Genomic DNA, 23987 nt, shown 5'->3' with positions numbered 1-23987 from the left:
TGCTGGATACATAGTGAGCCAGGCTGGGCATAGAGGTCCAGGTGAGTGTTCGGTCCGCCTTCCGAGGTATTAATCTCTCGACAAATGCAATTGTTTAAAATATTGTCACACAAATAAAACAGATGCCTGGTGGGGAAGGGGGGGGGGGGGTGAGACAACGTGGATACTAGATTAAGAAAGGTAGCACATTTACCAAGTGCCTGAATATTTTCACAAAACGCTTAAATTGCATGCGCGAAGCGCCAAGAGAAAACGAACTGTAAGAAATTTGTCCTTTATGATCACACAGAGCTGAGGGCTCAACTGGCTCGTCCAAGCACCTAGTTCAGACTAACAAATCAAGCACGCTATCCATTTGAAATTTCGCACGGTAAAATGCACTAAAATCCATTAATTGCACAGAACATTCAACACCGCATAATGTCACTCGAGGGAACACAACTTATTACCGCTGAACACAGAAGACAAGTTCACGCCATGTGGTGCGAAGCAAAGGAAAATGTATTACAGGTGAAGCCGAAAGAATTCAAACTGCAATAATAAGTGAAAACATTCACACGAGAATGTAACCATGCAAGCCTATACACTTAGGAAAATCTACTGGAACGTAATGTCTGCATCACTAGATGGGAAGGCTTTGCACACTAGTGGTTCTTGTATCAAAAAGGAAGAAAGTAACGAAAGACACTTATTAAAATTGGTAAATTGCACCATGGCCTATCTGGCGTAAACTGTGAGTCACATAATGGAACTATCGCTGTAATAAAATGTGACCTATTATTTGAGCTAGCCTGAAGACTTACACATCCCACTCTAAGCTTAAGCTCAAGCTCAAGCTCCCGACCACACACACCGACTGCCGACTGTCTAGTGCCTAAGCACCTCTGAGAACAACGAATCTCCGCTGGTAGAGAACAGACCAAAGGAGTTGCTCCTGGTACCAACCTACCTACTGACGATAAAGACTAGTAAGAAGGCACAAACGTCATTGCTTTGAACACCCAAAGTTGGGCAGACTCAACACAGCAGACAGGAAGGTCCATACTGCAAGCTACCAATGGAAACACGAAAAAACGCATTCGATAGCACTTTCACTCAGACAGTAATGAGAAGGATGGAAATCTAGCAGCATAAAATATTTTCAATGTGTATCTAATTGAGGGCTTGCATGTGAACAATTTGGTAATTTAGGTACTTCTCTAGTGATGCTCTACACAGACCATTCCGTGGATATCCATATCCCATTTACCAGTTAGAGCTTGATACCATTCCTCAAGTTGTCCACTGTCAGGACATTCGAGTGTTAGTTCACTATTGCCCCATGTCGATCGTTAGTTTTCTGACTTTCGCTGAAGTGATTTGTTATTCAACAGAACCTTCATGAAATGCACATGGGCCAGTGGGGAGCCACAGGACTGTCGGCGAGTCCAACCAATGCAGACTTGCGGTATTTGCAAGGTAATGCCGCAATCTCAGCTGTACCCTCAACTGCTACGTACCAATTATGGTTCACATATACCCTGTGGAAAATACAGCTGAACTTAACACTGGTTTCAGACAACTGGGAGGGCTGGGTTAATACTGTCAGGACCGAACCATCGTGACAGGTGCATATTGGCACCTGGATGCCAATTACGACTGATAAAACTGAACGAAGAACACAAACGTGCGAAAGAAAAAGGGAAGAAGGGGTTGAAGGGAACACCAAGAATGGCGTCTGGATAACGTAGGGTTCTCTTCACTGAGCGGCCCATTATCTGTGCGATGGCCAAGTGACGATGCACAACCCAGAAGGCATACAGTGCCAAAGGTCCAGCAGAGGAGTGTGTTTCGGCTGGAATTCTGTAGGGATGAAAACCGGCTCATCTCTCTTCAAGGGTTTTCGGAGGGCTGCGCAGTATGGTGAAATCTCTCCGATCTATCGTCCAGCTTTGCAATTAACATTTCGGAGATGAGTTCCTTTTGAAGACTACAAAACAGAGGCAGTAGCATGGTGTGGCCACCCACTGAACTGAAACTGACAGGTCTAGGGGACCAACAAACCTAGTCTTCGTCGGAGAAACCATTGACCATTATCACTCACTGCAAGTCATCAGGAACGTCGCAGTGGAATTGTGGCGCTAGGCTTAACACTATCGTCTGTAACACCTTTGGGACTGCGTGACTTGCGTGGAGAGACCTAGTGTCAAATCTGGAAAACTATTGAGGGCTTGCCGAATCCAAGCCATGAAAGATCGTTGCTGTGTGGCAGTCAGAAGGTTGTTCAGTGCGCTATTGAATACCTTGTCATCCATTTGTACGAGGCGCTGTGCCCGGTATGAAATGGCAAGTTAAACCAGTTATATTTGTATCGACAAAGCACAGCCACGAAGTTGTCACATTCGTCCGAAGTGGAAGACATATGAAACTTCCTGGCAGATTAAAACTGTGTGCCCAACAGACTAGAACTCGGGACCTGACTTCGAGTCTCAGTCGGGCACACAGTTTAAATCTCCCAGGAAGTTTTATATCAGCACACCCACACTGCTGCAAAGTGAAAATCTCATTCTGGAAGACATACTTCACCTTATAGAAAACTAGTTGTCGAATTCTTCACACAGCAGGGAAAAAGCGAAAGGAGAAAAGGGAAAAAGCGAAAGGAGAAAAGGGAAAAAGCGAAAGGAGAAAAGGGAAAAAGCGAAAGGAGAAAAGGGAAAAAGCGAAAGGAGAAAAGGGAAAGTTGTATAGTCATATCGAACTGACATTTGGTATACACTCCTTCAAAAATTTCTTTTATATTAACTTAATTGAGTGAATAATTTTCATAATATCTCTAAGTTTCTTTATGCTGATTCACTTTTTCAAAAAATGTGTCATCTACTGCCTCACGATATAATTTTAAATATCAGGCGATAATTACAAAAATTAGTCCACTCTAAGAAATTAAGATTTCAGCAAACAATGTAATTATTACAGTAATATTAAGTTTGGAGAAAGAGTGGAAGAATGATTCGCTGAAATTTCTACTGTGTGCATATTCTAGACAACCGAAGTGGTTGATATCATCAGGAGAGGAATGTACAGCGGGCAGCGTCTCACCGAGCAGAGGGAGATGAACCGCCGCCGCCGCCTGGTGAGCGGCCAGCAGCAGCTGCGGCCGGTGATCTGGAACCGAAGGGCGGCGCCAGAGCGTCAGCCAGCGCCTCGGGGTCGAGGTAGCCCTGCACGGGCCGCGACCCCCACACTTCCCTGGAACACGCGAGGCCTCGCGTCAGCCGGTAGACAGTTTGGCGGCCTATCATGGCTCTCAGAGGAGCGAGCGACTCCAGCTCCCGTAGCAGTGTCAACAACACAATGTACATACGTGACCTGATACCTGGGAAGAGTGCTGCACTAAAGGCATTCCTTTCACCTCTAGGACCGGGATGAGTATGAAGTGTAAAGCATACAAATAACCTAGAAATAAATATTTAGTGTGTGCTACATACACTACTGGCCATTAAAATTGCTACACCACGAAGATGACGTGCTACAGACGCAAAATGTAACCTACAGGGGAAAAAAGCTGTGATATCCGAATGATTAGCTTCTCAGAGCATTCACGCAATTTTGGCGCCGGTAGCGACACCTACAACGTGCTGTTATCAGGAAAGTATCCATCCGATTTCTCATACACAAACAGCAGTTGACCGGCGTTACCCGGTGAAACGTTGTAATGCCAATTGTAAGGAGGAGAAATGCGTACCACCACCTTTCCGACTTTTGATAAATGTCGGATTGTAGAATATCGCAATTGAGGTTAAACGCAGAATATGGAATCGGTTAGCAGAATATGGAATCGGTGGGTTCAGGAGGGTAATACGGAACGCCGTGTAGGATCTCAACGGCCTCGTATCACTAGCAGTCGAGATGACAGGCATCTTATCCGCATGGCTGTAACGGATCGTGCCGCCACGTTTCGATCCCTGAATCAACAGTTGGCGACGTTTGCAAGACGACAACAATCTGCACGAATAGTTCGATGACGTTTGCAGCAGCGTGGACTATCAGCTCTGAGACCGTGGCTGCGGCTACACTTGACGCTGCATCACAGACAGGAGCGCCTGCGATGTTTTACTCTACGACGAACCTGAGTGCACGAATGGCAAAACGTCATTTTTTCGGATGAAACAAGATTCTGTTTACAGCATAATGATGGTCGCATCCGTGTTTGGCGACATCGCGGTGAACGCACATTGGAAGCGTGTATTCGTCATCGCCATAATGGCGTGTCACCGGGCGTGATGGTATGGGATGCCACTGGTTACTCGTCTGTCACCTCTTGTTCGCGTTGACGGCACTTTGAACAGTGGACGTTACATTTCAGATGTGTTACTATCCGTGGCTCTACCCTTCATTCGATCCCTGTGAAACCCTACATTTCAGCAGGGTAATACACGACCGCATGTTGCAGGTCCTGTACGGGCCTTTCTGGATACAAAAAATGTTCGACTGCTACCCTGGCCAGCACATTCTCCAGATCTCTCACCAATGGAAAACGTCTGGTCAATGGTGGCCGAGCAAGTAGCTCGTCACAATACGCCAGTCACTACTCTTGATGAAGTGTGGCATCGTGTTGAAGCTGCATGGACAGCTGTACCTGTACACGCCATCCAAGCTCTGTTTGACTTAATGCCAAGGCGTATCAAGTCCGTTATTATGGCCTTAGGGCCGAGCGGTTCTAGGCGCTTCAGTCTGCAAACGCGCAACTGCTGCGGTCGCAGGTTCGAATCCTGCCTCGGGCATGGATGTGTGTGATGTCCTTAGGTTGATTAGGTCGAAGTAGTTCTAAGTTCTAGGGGACTGATGACCTGACCAGTTAAGTCCGATAGAGCAAATTTTAAGGCCAGGGGTAGTTGTTCTGGGTATTGATTTCTCAGGATCTATGCACCCAAATTGCGTGAAAATGTGATCACGTATCAGTTCTAGTATAATTTTGTCCAATGAATACCCGACCACCACCACCACCACCACCACCACCTTGGTGTAGCAATTTTAGTGGCCAGTAGTGTAGTTTGTGGGGTTGGAAGTCTGGTGAGACGATTAATGACATACAGCTCCTACAGTCACAGGTTATAGATGAACATATTAATCTTGAGTTAATCACCGTGTGTCAGGAAAACTTTTTTTTACACTATAGACAAATTTCATTCCCTCCATAGCTAAGTCTGGGCTTAGTTACTGTGTAATCAAGTAGTTGGTAATATAATTCTCAAATTCGTTAAGAATTTGAGAAATTCAAATAATAACATCACATTTCGCGCTCTTCAGTAACATACGATTCAAACGTCAGCCTTTTTACAAGCTGTAGTCTGCTATTACCTTAAGACGCATTGTTTATGTTATTGGCTGGTTTGCTAACAGGTTCAAATATAAATATCTCGTATGTATTTCTTGACACAAATTTTAGCTTCTAAACTTACTTCAGTCCGTAGTATCTTTTTTTAAATTAATAGCTTTCGGACATCGCCAGTACAGCCATCCTCAGCACGAGTCAACATTTAATGTTAATAGCCTCGAAGCTTTCAATAACTATCAGTTATATTCATTTTAACTGAAGTTTAATATGTGCTCTAACGAAATTACGTGAAGGGAGCGATCATAATTCATACTAATTCGTTTGCTAGACCGAGAAATAAAAAACATTGCTTTTCGCATTCTTATTTGCCGTCTTGCTACGCTTATACATTTATGTCGTCTGCAGCATAACGAGTGAATATTTCTTGGTAATGCATTTCGAGAGGGCAACAGACGCTGCGTTAGTACCATTCCTTGGTATCTACTGTCGCAGACAGAAAATGTGGTTGACACGACATCATACTGAGGCGGTACAGGTATTCCCGCATCCTCCTGCGATTTCCGTCGAAGAAGTCTGCTTTGAGCTAACCGTTTCACGAGCAGGGGTACACCAAGCTGAAGTTTGTAGAAGACACCAGAACGGTCCTAACAGCTGTCTTGCTAAAGGGAAATTGGTAATAGTGACACTTCAGTCTTGACTTTTCTTTGGAATCTGAAGTTTTCAATAATATCCACAGTTTGCAGTGGCTATTTTTGAAAACGTCCGCAAGTGACACCAGAATAGGTCCAGCTGCTATTTTAATCACGTGTAACAGTAATTTAGGCGCGGTGTTGAAGTACTCACACTATTAAAGCCTCATTCATTTAAGAGTGCCTGGTGAGCGTCTTATAGATCGTTCAAAACTTTTAGTAAATATAAAAATGATAACTAACATACGACAGCGGCGTAACCTAGGAGTCATCCATGCTGCCACCCTGTTAACGTTCCGAAGCCGCCGCAACGTAATTTGGCGGCATGTCATTCCGCTCGCCTTTATTTCTGTGTATTTGCAATTTCTCCTTTTGAACGTTAAAAGGTCATTGGACCGGCAGTCACTGTTCAACAGTTTACGCACACATCGCCGCTCCTTTCAGCACCGCCACAGGGAGCTTGAAACGCATCCACCAGATCATGCCGACCGGAGAAAGATCTGTAGTTGTATATTTTCCCAATTTTCTTATAGGGCACCGTTGTCAGTGTCGACTGAACTCATCTGGCCGCATATCAGAAGAATCCCAAGTTTATTTCCTGTCACGGTCACCACTATGGAAGATAAGCAAAATAAAATTTAATTATTCGAAGAATCGGAGTTGCTTTTGTCCCTCTTAACCTAAAAGTGTAACCATTCAGTTCCCTCGAATTATGGCACAATTCATTGTGAATTAGAGACCAGACTGGAGGGGGAGGAGGGGAGGGAATGCGACAATGCAACCATATAAGTTGTATCTTTACTGGGAAGTAAAACCCACTGCTCTGATACTGCTTCAGAAGCTCCATCTCTGCGTCTCAGATTTCATATACCTGTTTCTTTGAATCAGTCTACAGCTTAGGAATCCCCATATGTCCTTAATACTTTTATTAGTCGCTAGATGTTAAGAGGTGAGACCTGGACGACAACGGCTGGATGTAACAGTTTCAGCCACGAGCGCTACCCTTTACTGCCTGGGGCGTGACGCACAATTCCGCCAGCTAGATAGGGCTCGCAACTATACTCCATTGTAAGAATAAACCTGACGCAAACAAACGCAAACGCGATGACTGGCCAGAAGCTGTAGCACATGTACTCTGGTGTTATGCTCTTTGAAGTACGTCCTACTTACGTTTGACACATTAATAAGTTTCGTTACATGAAACTAATATTCTGATGTATTAACCACCGCCAACGTTTTAATCGTAGTTATCTACTTTTTCTTTAAAAATCGTGTACAGTTACAGCTTTTGCTGTGTTGTGCTCTGATCGTCGCGCTGTTAATACACTGTATGAAAATTGCTGCTGAGTGCGCTTCTAGCTCGCGTGTGTCGAGAAATATGTTCTTAATAGTTTTCCATAATTTTACAGAGACTCAGTTTTGAAGTTTTTCGAGGGACTGTATTAAATACATTTGAGACAAATACAGACTCGATGTATAGCAGAATAGGTAACGCAGTAGTTCGGTAACCAATTGCAGTACATGGTTCGCTTGTTCAAGACTCGCCTTAGTCAATGATTTTTTCTCGTTCAGTTCGAAATACCTACGTCTCATAACTGTAAAATTCATTTTTATGGATAGTGTACGTCCTGATTTTAATTACATATTACACACGAAATTGCTCAGTTCTCCATATTTTATGAAAGGTTGCTTAAATTGAGGAACCAATTTAATTTTTTAGGCAAAATTGGAGAACTGATCTTTATTTGGAATACGACTACTGTTTCATACCACAGATTTGGATGTGTTTCATAGAAACACGAAAAACCATCACTTTCACAGCATCGAGCACACCATACAAATGCTGCATTTTTAAATTTGTCACTGTACCATTACAATATGAGCCCAACAGAACTCATCTGGAGCAACTTATGAGGTATGAACCGAAAAATAACAAGACTTAAGCTGCCAAATGTGCTGGAACTAACGCACGCAGCTTTCTCAAATGTGACTGCCGATCGTTGGCAGGATACAGAATGACACGACATGAATGAGAAAATGTGGCTCCTGGGTGGCTTCGTGGATTCTGTTTTTGATGGACTCATTATCAACATAGATGACAGTTCCAGAACTGGAATGTATTTCTCGGATTTGGATAAGGAAGGAGCTAAGAGATTACCATACCACTGACTTATACCTTCAGTGGCTTCAGTATTGAACAGTACGGTGAATTACCTAACCTATGCTTTTGCATGACACATTGCTCGTTCAGAAGAATTACGCTCTGTCTAAGTTACGAATTTTCATGACTTGTTTGTAATTAGAGTAGTATGTCAGGCGAAAACGAAAGAATTTTATGCTTTCCAGCTGCTCATCTTAGAAGCGCGGATGGTGCTAGAGTTCTGACTAATATTATATCATTCTCTTTAAAAATTTAATGACGTTCGAAGCTATATTGTTTCTTTGTCCGTCTCTTTTTAGGTCTGAACTGCAACTGCTCGCATCATTGGAGACTAGTTGAGTCTCCAGTTGGTCAGTGCTGTCAAAGTTTAATGCGCCAGTAAAGCTGGTGTCCCGCACATTATTGCTCAGTCTATGTGCGTGTAACGCAACATAAAACTTATCCTTATGATCGTACATGGTTGTACTGGTCACAACTTTACTTCCACGCCACGTGAAACGAAATCCGACGAGAATCACGCAAACGCTGAAGAGTACATTGCGTATTGTTTACATCAGGTTTATTCTTATGATGAGCAGAGTAGTCTAAGCTGCGATCAGAGAGACAGGATTTAGTGGTGTTCGCTTCACTACCGTCTCATCTAAACACACTGTTGGCCTTCGGTTCTGTGCTCTATGCCTTCTCATCTCGACCCCTTCCCGTCCGTTGCGAGTGTGTTTTCACGTAGGTTCCAGACTCCAATGCGACGCATTCCTTGTTAACACTGATTATTTTTCCCACTTGTCAGAACGCCGGTAGGAAACGTGGCTCACCTGCTTATCTTGCCTGCCGCGAAGGTCAAGCCACGCGTGGGGAGTGGACCACCGCGGCCATGGACGCCATTAACACCTGTGCCGCGCTCCTCTATTCCCAAGATCTGCAGCAGTGACCGCTCGTCGAACATCCGCAGACCCGGAGGGGAGGCCTGCGTAAATCCTGGGCTTCTGCAGAAAAAAAGAGAGAGAACAGCTCCGTTACCGCTCACGTGGCCACTAGCTGCTACGTGAAATGAAACGCGCACGTCCAGGTGTCGGCATTTGTACAGTAAGGGCCCTCGGGATCAACTGTGTAGCAGAACAGTAGATACACTGCAGAGATCACTGAAATAACAGTAGGCTTTGGGTAAAAAAGCTAATTAAAATACCATTTCTCCCACCTGAAACAGAAAAATACAACCAAGAAAGTAGTCCGATACAATTTCACTACAGCTACTATTACAACAAAACTTATATGAAAGTTTAAAGAAGAAACAGATGACAAAAAAAAGGTGGTTAGAATGAGTTAAACATTACTAAGTCAGAAAGGAAACCTTAGGACTGGCCAAGAATTAAGAAAAGCATGATGGTTTGAATATGGCTAGTGAATAGAAAAGGCTCAAAAGAGGATGTTCAGAAAGCGAAAATCCACAAAATCTCAGCTTAAGGAAATGCAAGAAAATTTCACCAAAAACACTAGAAATATTTACGATACTTTTAAACATGTGCTTAAAGGGTATCAAACACAAAGTATCTGAAGATGAAAATGGCAGAACAGGGTCAAATAAAAGTGTGAAATATGGTCAAAATTTGACAGTCACAGAATGTTCAGTTGTAACAGCAAAACTGGAATTTCAAGAAATACCACAAAACCTGCATTAAAAATTCGTGAAGCCATCAAAACAAACAAGGAAGTCTAACACTCCACTACAACAGAATTATTGAAATAATCAGAACCAAAGATTATCAATAATCTACAATTGCTTTTTGAGAACTTTTGGAAAACTGAACAGGTTCCATGAGAGTGAGAAATGGTTTTAATTCACCCACTTCATAAAAAAGGGTGACAAGATCTCAATTACACAGGAGTGTCACTTCTGCTAATGGCATACGAAATATCAAAAATTCTCCTGAACAGTTATAGAAGCTGGAATTTGGAGCTAAAAATCTGACAAATGAACGAATAATTCTGGGAAGTAAAACAAATGTAATCAAGGTAAACTGCCTTGCTTCTGAAGACGATTTAGCAGTAATTTCAGAAAATATGATAGAATCACTTATTCAGATCTTCTACAAAAATCAAATAGAACTGGTCTCAAAATTCCGGTTGGAAATACATCGTTCATGTCAAACATGGGAAGTGTGGGAGAATTCATGGGAACAAGTAGGTAAAACAGAGCGAGTATGTAAATTTAGATACCTCTGAGAAACAAACAGAATGGACTAGCAAAAATAAATTTCCAATACATGCGAGACTTAACAAAACGGAAAGAGCATATGGTTTGGCAGAGAATATTTGCAACAAGAAATACATATCTAGAGAAACAATGCAAACACTATAACAGTGATACTACCAGAATGTTTATATGGATGTGAATGCCTAACAAGTAACTATAAAATGGACGGAATAGAGGTACTTCGAAGACGAATTAGTAGGAAAATAATCAGTGAAATACGAAATTCGGATGGCTGGAAATGAGAAGCAATTAAATTAACAGAAATATGGAGAATGTCAGAAGAAACGGCTGAACCAAGATTTTTTTTTTTTTTTTTTTACATTCTATCGAGAGAATCAGAGCCATTTGAACCATTGTTAGCCTGTTCTAAGCACTATGGAACTCAACATCTGAGGTCATCAGTTCGCTAAACTTAGAACTGCTTGCACCTAACCTAAGGATATCACACACATCCATGACCGAGGCAGGATTCGAACTTGCGACCGTAGCAGCAGCGCGGTTCCGGACTGAAGAGCCTTGAACCGCTCGATCAGAACAGACTACGCAAATATTGCTGTATTTCTAGAAGAAACAGAGTGGATTATGGAAATAAGGAGATAAATAGAATCAAAAATCTAAAGTAACACGAACATTTTAAGATAAAATACAAAATTTAGAAGAATTTCAAAAAGAAAAATCAGTAACAGTGACAAAAGAAAGGAAAAGGAAACATTGAAGAATGAGGGAGTACTGGAAAAAATAGCAAACAAAGAGGACGTTGTTACGTAATATTAGTTGATCAGTACGAAAATAACGAAACACGTATCACTTAACAACGTAGGTTACAACAATGCAGAGTGTTTGGGAAGTGGTGTTCCCTGTAGCTTACAAAGTAAGTGATGATGAGTTGGGGTTGATGGGGCGCTCGACATCACGGTCATCAGCGCCCTGACGAAGAGTCACCATGAAATCTCATTGGTGGGCACGAAGGCTGTCCCCACAGGCAGAGCAGTTTATAACGTACGGAAGTCTGCCGCCCTTCCCTACCAGTTTAGGGATGAGGACTGTCAGTTCACAAAATTTCACCAATCTGAACACTGGTATCGGTATCTGCGAGGACGGTGGGCAGATCTCCAGCGAGACGAAGGGCTGCCCTATTATCCGTATACAGGAGACACGTAGCCACAATATGCTGAACTGAAAGCGGCACGCCACAAATTTCACAGAAAGGTGGATCCCCCACGTTAATTTCGAGTCAAATAATAAACCCAAAAAGCGCACTGTCTTGAAAAAGTAAAACACGATCCCCCATTGTAAGCTCTGGTTGGTTAAAACTTCGACGAGCACGATTAAAACTGACACCGTCTTCTCAGTTGAGAACAGAGAACAAGTGACCATTAGGAGGCTGGAAACCTGGGCCCAGACAACTTCTTGTTGCCTCGTCGTCGTCGTAAGATCGGAGGAAGAGTAGAACATAGCAAAATCATCCACAAAGAAATAGCATTTGACAGGGCTGCTGACTGCGGAAGAAATGACATTGATAGCGATTGCAAACAATGTGACGCTGACGACACTGACCTGGGGCACACTATTCTCAAACATTGCCATCAGACATGGCATCGACATGAGTGAAAGTGTTTGTTTACACAAGTAAATGTAAGGAACGTTATTTTTCCTCCGACGTCATTAACACAAGACGTTTAGTTCTTTCCGAACAGTTACAGCAAAGAGTTGTAATTTTTAAAGCAATATTTTTATACGATGTGTGTGGTGTATTTCAACCGACTGTTTACAAATCACTTCACACCAAATTCTATGAAATGTTATTCAGGGGTTTGTTTTGTTTTCTTTTAGGGCCAGAGATAACTAGGGTCATATTGTGAATATCTACAATACACAATTCAAGAAATGCGTTTAAAAGGACTGCAAGTTAAGCCGAAGCGACGGAAAGGAAGACAGCCAAGAACAGGGACACGGAGAAAGCAGTATGTGGAGGCTGTGCAAGATATTCGCAGGGAAACATCTGCACCGTAGTATAAACAACCTTGGCAACATGTGGGCGTGCCCACATCATCGTTCCATAGGCAACCGAGAACACTTTTCTATCAAGGCTTTTGTCCCAGTGGGATTAACTCATTATTGGTTATGTAGATTACGTCTGAAATAAACAGTTTAGTGTTTGACTGCTCGTCAGAGTGTTGATATTTCGCCAGTAGTAATTGTGCGTGCGAGCGCGGGGTTACAATCTCGTGCCGTGGCAATTTGTAAACTGGTCAGCTTTTGAGCTGCCGTTAATCGGCAGAGTTTCAGTTAGAGACGTTTACAGCTCAGTGATCAGGTGCTGCCAGGCTGATGTGCGGAATGATTTACGCTCTTCTGACCTCTTCCCATAGCCGCGCCTAACGCTAAGGTTCGGCTAGAACAGGTACGCCACATGCACAGACATCTGAACTAGAGCGTGTCCACAAATTATCTTAAGACATTTAGACTTTAGGTATGCATTCGAATACGTTGTAGAGTTTCTGGAGCGTACACAGACAAATTTATGAGGGACTAGACATTGTCTTTACCACTAGAGGAGCACACAGTGATGGGTGTGAATGGGGAGAAAAGTTTACAAGTTACCTTGTCACTTTGTCAAACCTATAGTCTGGTGGAAATTACTTCTTTCTTAAGTCACCTGTCAGGGACTCTAGGAAACTACTAAAACATTCAACGTCACTGCCTAACTGGGCCCCAGTACCGAACTACCACAACTGGTTAGTTTACTTCGAATTTCTTGTGCATCTTGATAAATCTAGAATTTTGGATCTATTCCTGGGCTTATCCCTTTTATTTCGCATTTCAACACACACACACACACACACACACACACACACACACACACACACACAGCCTGCAGTACATTAGACAATGCCCTTCTAAGTCTCTGCATAAGCTACAGCGCCGATGGAGGCTCGGTTTGTCATCATCGTCGTCAGTCCAGAGACTGGAGACTGGTGTATGCAGCTCTCCATGCTACTCTATCCTGCGCATACTGCGTCATCTCCCAGTACGTACTGCAGCCTACATCCTTCTGAATCTGTTTAGTGTATTCATCTCGGTATCCCTCTGATTTTTAGCCTTTACGTTGCCCTCTAGTACTAAATTGGTGATCCTTAAGGCCTCAGAACATGCCCTGCCAACCAGTCCCTTCTTGTCAAGTTGTGCCACAAACTCCTTTTCTCCCCAATTCTATTCAGTTCCTCCTCCGTTACGTGATCTACCCATCTTATCTACAGCATTCTTCTGTAGCACCACACTTCGAAAGCTATTCTTTTTTTGTCCAAATTATTTATCGTCCATGTTTCACTTCCATACATGGCTACACTCCAAACAAATACTTTCAGAAACGACTTCCTGATACATAAATCTATATTCGATGTTAAATTTCTTCAGAAACGCTTTCCTTGCCATTGCCAGACTACATTTTATATCCTCTCTACTTCGATCATCAGTTACTTTGCTCCACAAATAGCGAAACTCCTTCACTACTTTAAGTGTCTTTTCCTAATCTAATTCCCTCAGCATGACCCGACTGAATTCGACTATATTCCATTATCCTCTTTTTGCTTTTGTTGATGTTCATCTTACATCCTCCTTTCAAGACACTATCCATTCCGTTGAACTGCTCTTCCAAGTCATTTGCTGTCTGACAGAATTACAATGCCTTCGGCGAACCTCCAAGTTTTAATTTCTTCTCCATGGATTTTAATGCCTACTCCGAACTCTTCTGTTTCCTTTACTGCTTGCTCAATATACAGATTGAATAACATCGGGGAGAGGCTACAACCCTGTCTCACTCCCCAACGACTGCTTCCCTTTCATGCCCCTCGACTCCTAACTGCCATCTGGTTTCTGTACAAATTGTAAATATCCTTTCGCTCCCTGTATTTTACCCCCGCCACCTTCAGAATTTGAAAGTATTCCAGTCAACATTGTCGAAAGCTTTCCCTAAATCTACAAATGCTATAAACGTAGGTTTGCCTTTTCTTAATCTAGCTTCTAAGATAAGTCGTAAGGTCAGTATTGCCTCACGTGTTCCAGTATTTCTACGGAATCCAAACTGATCTTCCCCGAGATCGGCTTCTCCCAGTTTTTCCATTCGTAGGTACAGAATTCGCGTTAGTATTTTTTCTGCTGCGACTTATTAAACTGATCGTTCTGTAATTTTCACACCTATTAACACCTGCTTTGTGATTGGAATTATTATATTCTTGAAATCTGAAGGTATTTCGTCTGTCTCGTACATTTTGCTCACCAGATGGTTGAGTTGGTCAGGACTGGCTCTCCCAAGGCTGTCAGTATTTCTAATGAAGTGTTTTCTACTCCCTGGGCCTTATAGGTCTTTCAGTGCTCTGTCAAACTTATCACGCAGTATCATATCTTCCATTTCATTTTCATGTACATCCTCTTCCATTTCCATAATATCGCCCTCAAGTACATCGTCCTTGTATAGACCCTCTATGTACTGCTTCCACCTCTCTGCTTCCCCTTAATTGTTTAAGACGGAGTTTCCATCTGAGCTCTTGATATTCATGCAAGTGGTGCTTTTTCCTCCAAAAGACTGATTTTCCTGTAGGCAGTATCTATCTTAACTCTAGCATTATGCGCCATCGCTGCTTAGCCATTTTGCATTTCCTGTCGATCTCATTTTTGAGACGTTTGTATTCCTTTTTGCCTACTTCATTTATTGCATTTTTCTCCTTTCGTCAATTAAATTCAACACTTCTTCTGTTACCCAAGGATTTCTACTAGTCTTTTTACCTACTTGATCCTCTGCTGCCTTCACTATCACATCCCTCAAAGCTACCCATTCTTCTTCTGTATTTCTTTCCCCCATTCCTGTCAATTGTCCCCTTAAGCTCTTCCTGTACTACCTCTGGTTTAGTGAGTTTATCCAGGTCCCATCTCCTTAAATTCCCACCTTTTTGCAGTTTCTTCACTTTTAATCTACAGTTCATAACCAACAGATTGTGGTCAGAGTCCACATATGCCCCTGGAAATGTTTTACAATTTAAAACCTGGTTCCTAAGTCTGTCTTACCATTATATAATCTATCTGAAACCCTCCGATGTCTCCAGGCCTCTTTCATGTATACAACCTTCTTTCGTTATTCTTGAACCAAGTGTTAGCTATGATTAATTTATGCTTTGTGTAAAATTCCAACAGGCAGCTTCCTCTCCTTTCTTACCCCCAATCCATATTCACCTACTACATTTCCTTCTCTTCCTTTTTCTACTATCAGGCTTAATTTTCGTCTCCCTTCATTATCTGAATAATTTCTTTTATCTCATCATACGTTTGTTCAGTTTCTCCGTGATCTGGAGAGCAGGCTCGGTTTAGCTGTAGCCTGACAGGCAGTGCCCCACACTCTCACCTGTAGAGAGACTGCGCCGGCACGTCGCTGTGTTTGCGCGCTGCAGCTCTGTTTGCCGGTGGTGGAGGTGGCGGTGGTTCTAGTGGCGCCACCGGAACTTGTCGTGCAAATGGCGGCGCCAGGCGCGCTGCTGGCGGGTTCTGGAGCAGCTGCAGCTGCTCCTGCTCTGCCATGCCGCCCACTTCTTGCCTGGCTGTCGGCTGCCCCCTGCGGTCAGAGAGTGAGAGCGACCTGTGGTCGGGTCGGCAACTGCAGAGGTGTGCTGTGTGTGACGAGTGCAGTGGGGCGTCCCCCCTCATCCCAGACTTTCCTAGATACCATCTGTTAAGTTGTTAGCAGCACGTAGAAATTTGGAAAATCTGTAGTTTAATGACAAAAGCTACACTTGTCTGTAATACTGAAGTACTGAGGAGTGGACATGGGCACTTGTAATTATCTGACACTGTAGGCAGTAGCAGCGTGTACCAGACAAACACTACTTTATCTCGATAGATTAATCATTCAAGTTTGACATAGATCGATACATGTAATTTAACTCTGGGTAAAAATAAGTACTTCGAAAGTTCAGTGAGATATACAAAAAATAAAAATCAGAAGAGAACGAAACATAGGAACATTAAACCAATTAGGAAGCAGAAGGAAGCTGAAGAGAAATTGTAGCGTAAAAAACTTAAGGTACAGAATGGAAATTGTTAAGATAACAGAATCTGAATACAGAAGAGATTATTGGAGAATTTTAAGAGTAGAAATTGATTTCGACTGTCGAGTGCAAGACAGAGCAGATAGAAGGAAAACTTGAGCTTAGGGCCTGTTGAAGGGAAGCAACAGCCCAATAACGTTGAACAAGATGAAATGGTTGGGAATTCAGACAACTTACGAGATCCAGTATTAGGGTCAGCCTCAAAGCTTTTGAAGACCTGCAATTAAAAATAGGCGCAATACAGCATGTATGTATTTAGTCTTAACATTATGATCTCAAAGACAGCATAGAGAGAACTTGTGGGACGTGACAGATTGTTATGTCTTAGCAACTAAATAGACCTGCATTTTGAATGTATCAAGATAATCGCAATACAGGCATTTAACATTTGTTATACTGATTTTATGTATTATACCCACTTAAACATTACGAATGGTGGTAAGTCAGAAGTTTATTGCTCTCCTATGATCTCTGAATACAAAATGTTTGAAAATTTTACGTTTTGTTAGCAATATATCTTCTAATATACGTAATAATAGTTTGAAAATGAACAGGAAGATCGGAACTAGTGAACAAGTTATTTGCAACTACTACTCAAAGAAGTTACACACACACACACACACACACACACACACACACACACACACACACACACACTTCTGTATGCTTACTTTGATCACGTCTTGCTATTAGCATGTATGGATGACTGACACCCACACTGATAAATATGCGCCATAGATGACCGTTTGTTAGCAAGCTAAAGCACTAAGGATGTATTTGTAACACGAGCGTTGTCTTCACAGTCCCTGCGCATGTGATACTTAGGAAGCTGAACTATATTTGTAGAATCTTCACGTAATACTGGTTCTTGAAAAAGACTTGTCTGATAACTACAACAGCCGGCTAATTTAGGTTTTTTGGTTTTTCAGTGATGTCCTGCGAGTTTAAGAAACCTGTTATTTGTGTCGCGTTTCCGCCAGCCTGTATAGGTTTATTTGTTTTATACCTATATTGTGCAGTGTTCACTGTTTCGTTAGGTGCTTTTTCATACTAACTATGTAGAGTGGAGTGTCCCATCGTGAACTGTATGAGTTCTACGATAATGATGGAAGCTGAATAAAAAAATTGTGTCATTGCTGGAACTTTAACCCGGGTCTTTTTGCTTACTGGGCAGCAATTCTGACCATTATACCTCTACAACACTATGGTGAACAATGGTGCATTCACTACTGAAGTCCAATGTCGTCCAACAAAAACTTCAATTCATATCTTCACTTTATTTTCCCCCTAAATCGTCGCTATTGCCAGGGCTTTGCGGCATTGGAATAGCATCCATTGCTGCTACAGTAGTGAGAATCCAGATAAAGAACACCCAAGACAGAACAAAGAAAAGACGAACAGGCACGCTCTGCTGAGCTCTATCAGAGAGCAAAATTCCCTAATCTGCCTGTGCTGCGGACATACATTACCCAGCTGTCTTCTTAACTGCAAGGACACGATCTGGCATACCGGAGGCGATGTATGTTTGCTTCGACATCCCGTCGTGATGATGTCGCGAGTAAAGCCCGAAACAAATTATCCTCGTCTGGTTGTTCCAGACTAAAGGCTTCCTAGCAATACAAATGCTCCTCTGAGGGAGACAAAGAAGGCCCGCCACACAATCACTGAAGGTACAGTGATTGATTGTAACAAGCGAAGTCACACAGTAACTCCGATACAGTCAACTTTAGCCAAAACTGCTCAAGACAGACAACATAGGCCGCTTGTACGCAGAACGCTCATTTGCCGACTGTAATCGGAAAGTTTTGTTGAAGTCGGAACTTCAGCAACTTCGTCAAACAGTTACAACTGAATAAAAGTATATTACACAGCCAACGGAAGGCAGGCTGTCCAGAGCAGTGAGAGCTCAGTCTTTTAATTTACCCAGACCGAAAGGCGAGAGCCGACTCGGAAGCGCACCCATACAAGCCGAACACAGAACATTCCCGCCCCCACAACAGTGGTCGTGGTTAAACGTTCCAATCGGCAACTCGAAAAGCGACAAAATTCCCTCTATTGCCGACGCAGTACTATTCCACCGATGGAGATACCTGGCACCAATTTCTTCGCCGATTTTGCTACATCATGGAGCTATTCCCTGAGCCAGCCAATCATAGTTATGATTTTGCAGAAAGCGCGGGAATTTGCCCACCAAGACTGCCTAGGAACACAAGTCATTCCCACGCCTCACTGATAGACCGCCAGAAACTTTTCACTAAGTTTCTGCGACGTAACGGAATCTAGCCGAGCCACTCCGTCAGGCCCTTGTGGGCGTGTCGCCGCCACTCTTATGACAATGTCAGGGTCTGAAAAGCATCCACTCAACACCCTCACACCTGTCGGCTTAACCCTTTCAAGCTGAGCAGAACCCGCCTGTCACCAGGCCACCCAGGTGGCGAGAGACGCTACGAGGGAAGTCTGCATGTGAAGGAATAGCGACTTTTCACCGCATGCAATTAGAGAGGAGAATCAAATTACTCAGAGTAAGATAGAAAACGAGAGAGGGCTCATGCCACCTCTCAAGTAGATTCTCAGGTGCAGTTACAGGGTGTAGCCTGACAAGATGGTATACGGATTGTGCACGATTAGCTGTTGCCACGCAATGCCACCTCTGGCAGCCCTATTATAATAATGAATTACCTGTCAGCATGTTTCTGCAGTAACTTTCAGCTTAGTGTACTTCAACACCGACGCCAACTTACCTCTCTAGCAATGGTGATAAATCGAAAGCGATCTCAAAGAGATTAGATAAGAATGGCGACGGCAGTGGATCTGGCGGCAGCGGCAGCCGCTGTTGCCGCCGGGTCTGCTCGCGGCTGTGGTGCCTCCTGGTTGCTAGGTCGCTGGAAAAGTGGGCGGGGTCGCAGCCGGACAGCTGGGGCAGCTGCTGGTCTTCAGCCAGGTGCCCCGGGGTGTGCTCCGCGGGGCCACTTTCCAGCGGGCTCTCCACTTGCGGCACCAGCTGCTCCGGGAGGTCAGCTTCCTGTGACCTGCTGGCAGCCGCGGCCGGCAGCCGTACCTGCGGGGAACCCCCGGCGGCAGACCCTGCCACTGCCGCGCGCTGACGCGCATGCGCAGTGTGCCGCGGTGCCCCGCCCACCGCGGCGACATTGCACCTGTAGCCACGCCCCACCGGCGGCACTTCCTGCGGATCAGACGCCTGCCCTCCCGTTTCGCCCTCAGGCGACACAGGAGTCGCAGACGATTCTGACTGACTTTGTTCAGCAATTAAACTATTTAACGAAATCCGCAGTCTCTTCCTGGATGTGTGGCGTTTGTAACGCCTCTTTCCCATCTTCTTGGAGCAATACATTTCTGTGTAGCTCCTGCCAATATAAAAATAGTGATTAATATTCATCGTAATATAATGATGAGCTGCGTTTTAGAAGGTTTATACGAAACTGGTCCCCTTTCAGAATTTAGTGATTACTTCTGCTAGACCACATTGCCATCTGTAAACTTCCTCCTTTTCTACCGTTACATTTTATCTCTATCCCCTATTCATCTAAAACATTTTACTCACTTGGGAAGACATCAGTAGGTTAACTAGCAGACCAGCAGTAACACCATTTCACTATTCAATCTGACATTTCACATTTTCTGAGTAATATGAGCTAGCTGAAGTAATAGAAGAGTATATCGAAAAACGTAAGGTTAGATACATTTAGGAAGCCACCATAACTTCCATGGTCTAGGCGTACTGCCTAAGGTGAGCATAGTTCTTTTCCCGTGATAACCAGCCTCAGGTTACAAAGAGTATCACAGGTTTTGACTTCTTAATAAACCAGGTGATCTGCATCTCTCAGTTAACTGAACAAGCCAGGAGACTTATCTGATGACTTACCAAAATGTGCAAAACTAATAGGTGATAGCGTTCGTAATAGTATTGGTTACCTGAGGATTGGAAGAACAGTAAAAGAATTTCGGCTGGAAGTTACTCCAAAGAATTTTAGATGCCAGCTACTCACTATAAATATTTTTTTCTCGAGAGAAAACTCGAGATTTATGAAACGAAATGGGAGTAATAAGAAAACTATTATCGGAGGTCTACTGTATCTTAGCTTCTTTACACTTATTACGTTGAACAGTGAATGAACTGAAAATGGAACTCTTGATAGTAATAGAAGTACAAGAGGAAGAGCAGCATGGTAGAAAGCCTTCTCTTATTTCAGAGATTTTTCTACAGCCGAGAAATTTATTAAATTTAGTTTTGGAGCATAGCAAGCTGTGATGAAGCAGGAGAGCAAAATGCTGAGGAAAAGCAAGCGAATTGTCCAAAGTACACTCCTGGAAATTGAAATAAGAACATCGTGAATTCATTGTCCCAGGAAGGGGAAACTTTATTGACACATTCCTGGGGTCAGATACATCACATGATCACACAGACAGAACCACAGGCACATAGACACAGGCAACAGAGCATGCACCACGTCGGCACTAGTACAGTGTATATCCACCTTTCGCAGCAATGCAGGCTGCTATTCTTCCATGGAGACGATCGTAGAGATGCTGGATGTAGTCCTGTGGAACGGCTTGCCATGCCATTTCCACCTGGCGCCTCAGTTGGACCAGCGTTCATGCTGGACGTGCAGACCGCGCGAGACGACGCTTCATCCAGTCCCAAACATGCTCAATGGGGGACTGATTCGGAGATCTTGCCTGCCAGGGTAGTTGACTTACACCTTCTAGAGCACGTTGGGTGGCACGGGATACATGCGGAAGTGCATTGTCCTGTTGGAACAGCAAGTTCCCTTGCCGGTCTAGGAATGGTAGAACGATGGGTTCGATGACGGTTTGGATGTACCGTGCACTATTCAGTGTCCCCTCGACGATCACCAGAGGTGTACTGCCAGTATAGGAGATCGCTCCCCACACCATGATGCCGGGTGTTGGCCCTGTGTGCTTCGGTTGTATGCAGTCCTGATTGTGGCGCTCACCTGCACGGCGCCAAACACGCATACGACCATTATTGGCACGAAGGCAGAAGCGACTCTCATCGCTGAAGACGACACGTCTCCATTCGTCCCTCCATTGACGCCTGTTGCGACACCACTGGAGGCGGGCTGCACGATGTTGGGGCGTGAGCGGAAGACGGCCTAACGGTGTGCGGGACCGTAGTCCAGCTTCATGGAGACGGTTGCGAATGGTCCTCGCCGATACCCCAGGAGCAACAGTGTCCCTAATTTGCTGGGAAGTGGCGGTGCGGTCCCCTACGGCACTGCGTAGGATCCTACGGTCTTGGCGTGCATCCGTGCGTCGCTGCGGTCCGGTCCCAGATCGACGGGCACGTGCACCTTCCGGCGACCACTGGCGACAACATCTATGTACTGTTGAGACCTCACGCCCCACGTGTTGAGTAATTCGGCGGTACGTCCACCCAGCCTCCCGCATGCCCACTACACGCCCTCGCTCAAAGTCCGTCAACTGCACATACGGTTCACGTCCACGCTGTCGCGGCATGCTACCAGTGTTAAAGACTGCGATGGAGCTCCGTATGCCACGGCAAACTGGCTGACACTGACGGCGGCGGTGCACAAATGCTGCGCAGCTAGCGCCATTCGACGGCCAACACCGCGGTTCCTGGTGTGTCCGCTGTGCCGTGCGTGTGATCATTGCTTGTACAGCCCTCTCGCAGTGTCCGGAGCAAGTATGGTGGGTCTGACACACCGGTGTCAATGTGTTCTTTTTTCCATTTCCAGGAGTGTATATCAAACAATGTAGCAGCAGACCTGCAGTAGACAAGCCCTCAAATCTTTGTGCTGTATGTGAATAAGGATTCTGACAATTTCACAACTGCAGAGAACACCGCGAGTGTTAAATATACTGATCTGCACAATGTTAGTATGTATCTCTTTTTTAAACTTTTACTCTGAAAGTAATTACTCCATCCATTTAATAAGATATCAAGTCCAAAATCTGATTAGTTTAGGGTATCTGGGTTTGCACTTTAATGATGGTGCCGTTTCCTTTATGCAAAAGGTGTAGTGTTCAGAAAGTCAAGGGGAGTCAAACACGCACATATTCAACATTTCAATGACTTGCTTCTGTTGATTTATCTTTTGCGTTGTCTGATAATTCCTGAAATGCAAGAAGGAAGTTGTTTTGAACATGGCTTTCAGGTGTCTTCACCTAGTAATGGCACTGCCAGGATACAGGAAAGTAGACATGACTTCTAAACTGGCGGACAAGAGCTGACCTTTGCAAGAAGCACCTACTGGTTGCTAGGTAGGGTGCAGGTTCCTGAAAGAGGCTTTACTGCAAGGAACAGACTATCAGACTTACTTAAATAGCGGAATATGCTTAGAACATTTGCATGATGTGTTTTCGGTTTACACCTGCTACGTCCAGAAACAACAACCAGATGTCCTGAATATCACACTGGAGTTCATCGTTTACTGGTTTTACTTCAGTGACAGCGTTTTACGTTACTGCATCTTCAATGTTATCCCTGTTTCCTCTACGCATCTCTTGTCAGTTCATTTACTTCATGAAGGATGGTACCAACGATATGTCTGCTTGTATACCATCTGGGAGTGAATCAGTATTGGCAGGTAGTACTGAGGATGGCGGATGGCGGGGGGGGGGGGGGGGGGTTGGAGGAGGAAATTTTACTAGTACACTACATACCTTTCCCAACACTACTGTGGCTTGCATACAACTTTGAGATAACGGTCTGTAGCTTGGCTGTTATCTGTATTTTAGGTTGGCCTTACTCGTGCATCGTCGCTATGACGGAGCAGACTAAGTAACATTTCATTGCCAGTAGGTATTTTATTTATGAATTACTTTTGAGTTCAGGCTTATGGTCATTAGGATTCTTTCACAACTGAACAGGCACCTCAGTAAGATTAGAGTAGCCTAAACTGTTCGTATGAAATCTGCACAATCGGAGCTTTTTTTAAAATTAGCTCAAGCTCAAGACGTTGCGTGAAGTGTTGTGTACAACAATTTCGCTCAGTTTCATCTCCAACTCTCACCTGAGGTGTCCGACAGTTCTTACAGAATAACCCCATATACACTCCATGTTAAATTGTCACACCAGGATCCAATGATTGTTGTCCCTCTTGAGTCAATGTACGATTGGTACAGCGATGTGTTGATAATCAGAAATACGACGTGTTTCTCATTACAGTTATGTCAGGTACCGTACCTGTGAAGAAAATCTTAATTGCGGCAGTTGAATTTTTTCCTCTTCTCCCGCTTCATTTATTCTGGACGTGTATCTGATCTAGAATAGAATGTTTTGCTCTACAGTATGAAGTTTGACTTCATTTATACTGCTTTATGAAGCTTGTCTTAACAGACTATTAAATTTTAATGTTGATCTTTGTAACATTTCTCGTAAATGCGCTGTGTAAAACTAAATTTAATAAAACGTGAAACGCATATTAACTGTGATGTGACATGTCGATAGTAGCAGGCTAACAACGCA

At 43.8% G+C, this 23987-nt stretch overlaps 1 protein-coding gene across 1 annotated transcript in view; it reads right to left on the bottom strand.

The window, feature by feature from the left end:
• Positions 1-23987, bottom strand: part of LOC126278389 (trithorax group protein osa-like) — a 104673-nt gene that overhangs the window by 6281 nt on the left and 74405 nt on the right. The window contains exons 5-8 of the mRNA XM_049978487.1: positions 19258-19881; positions 15817-16023; positions 8980-9150; positions 3079-3228 (exon numbers count right to left, since the gene is read on the bottom strand). Of these exons, the coding sequence (XP_049834444.1) occupies positions 3079-3228; positions 8980-9150; positions 15817-16023; positions 19258-19881 (1152 nt within the window). The remainder of the gene's footprint in view (positions 1-3078; positions 3229-8979; positions 9151-15816; positions 16024-19257; positions 19882-23987) is intronic.

This window comes from Schistocerca gregaria, chromosome 6, assembly GCF_023897955.1.
Source record: "Schistocerca gregaria isolate iqSchGreg1 chromosome 6, iqSchGreg1.2, whole genome shotgun sequence".
Taxonomy (NCBI): Eukaryota; Metazoa; Arthropoda; class Insecta; order Orthoptera; family Acrididae; genus Schistocerca; species Schistocerca gregaria.
This window is presented reverse-complemented; position numbering and strand designations above follow the sequence as displayed.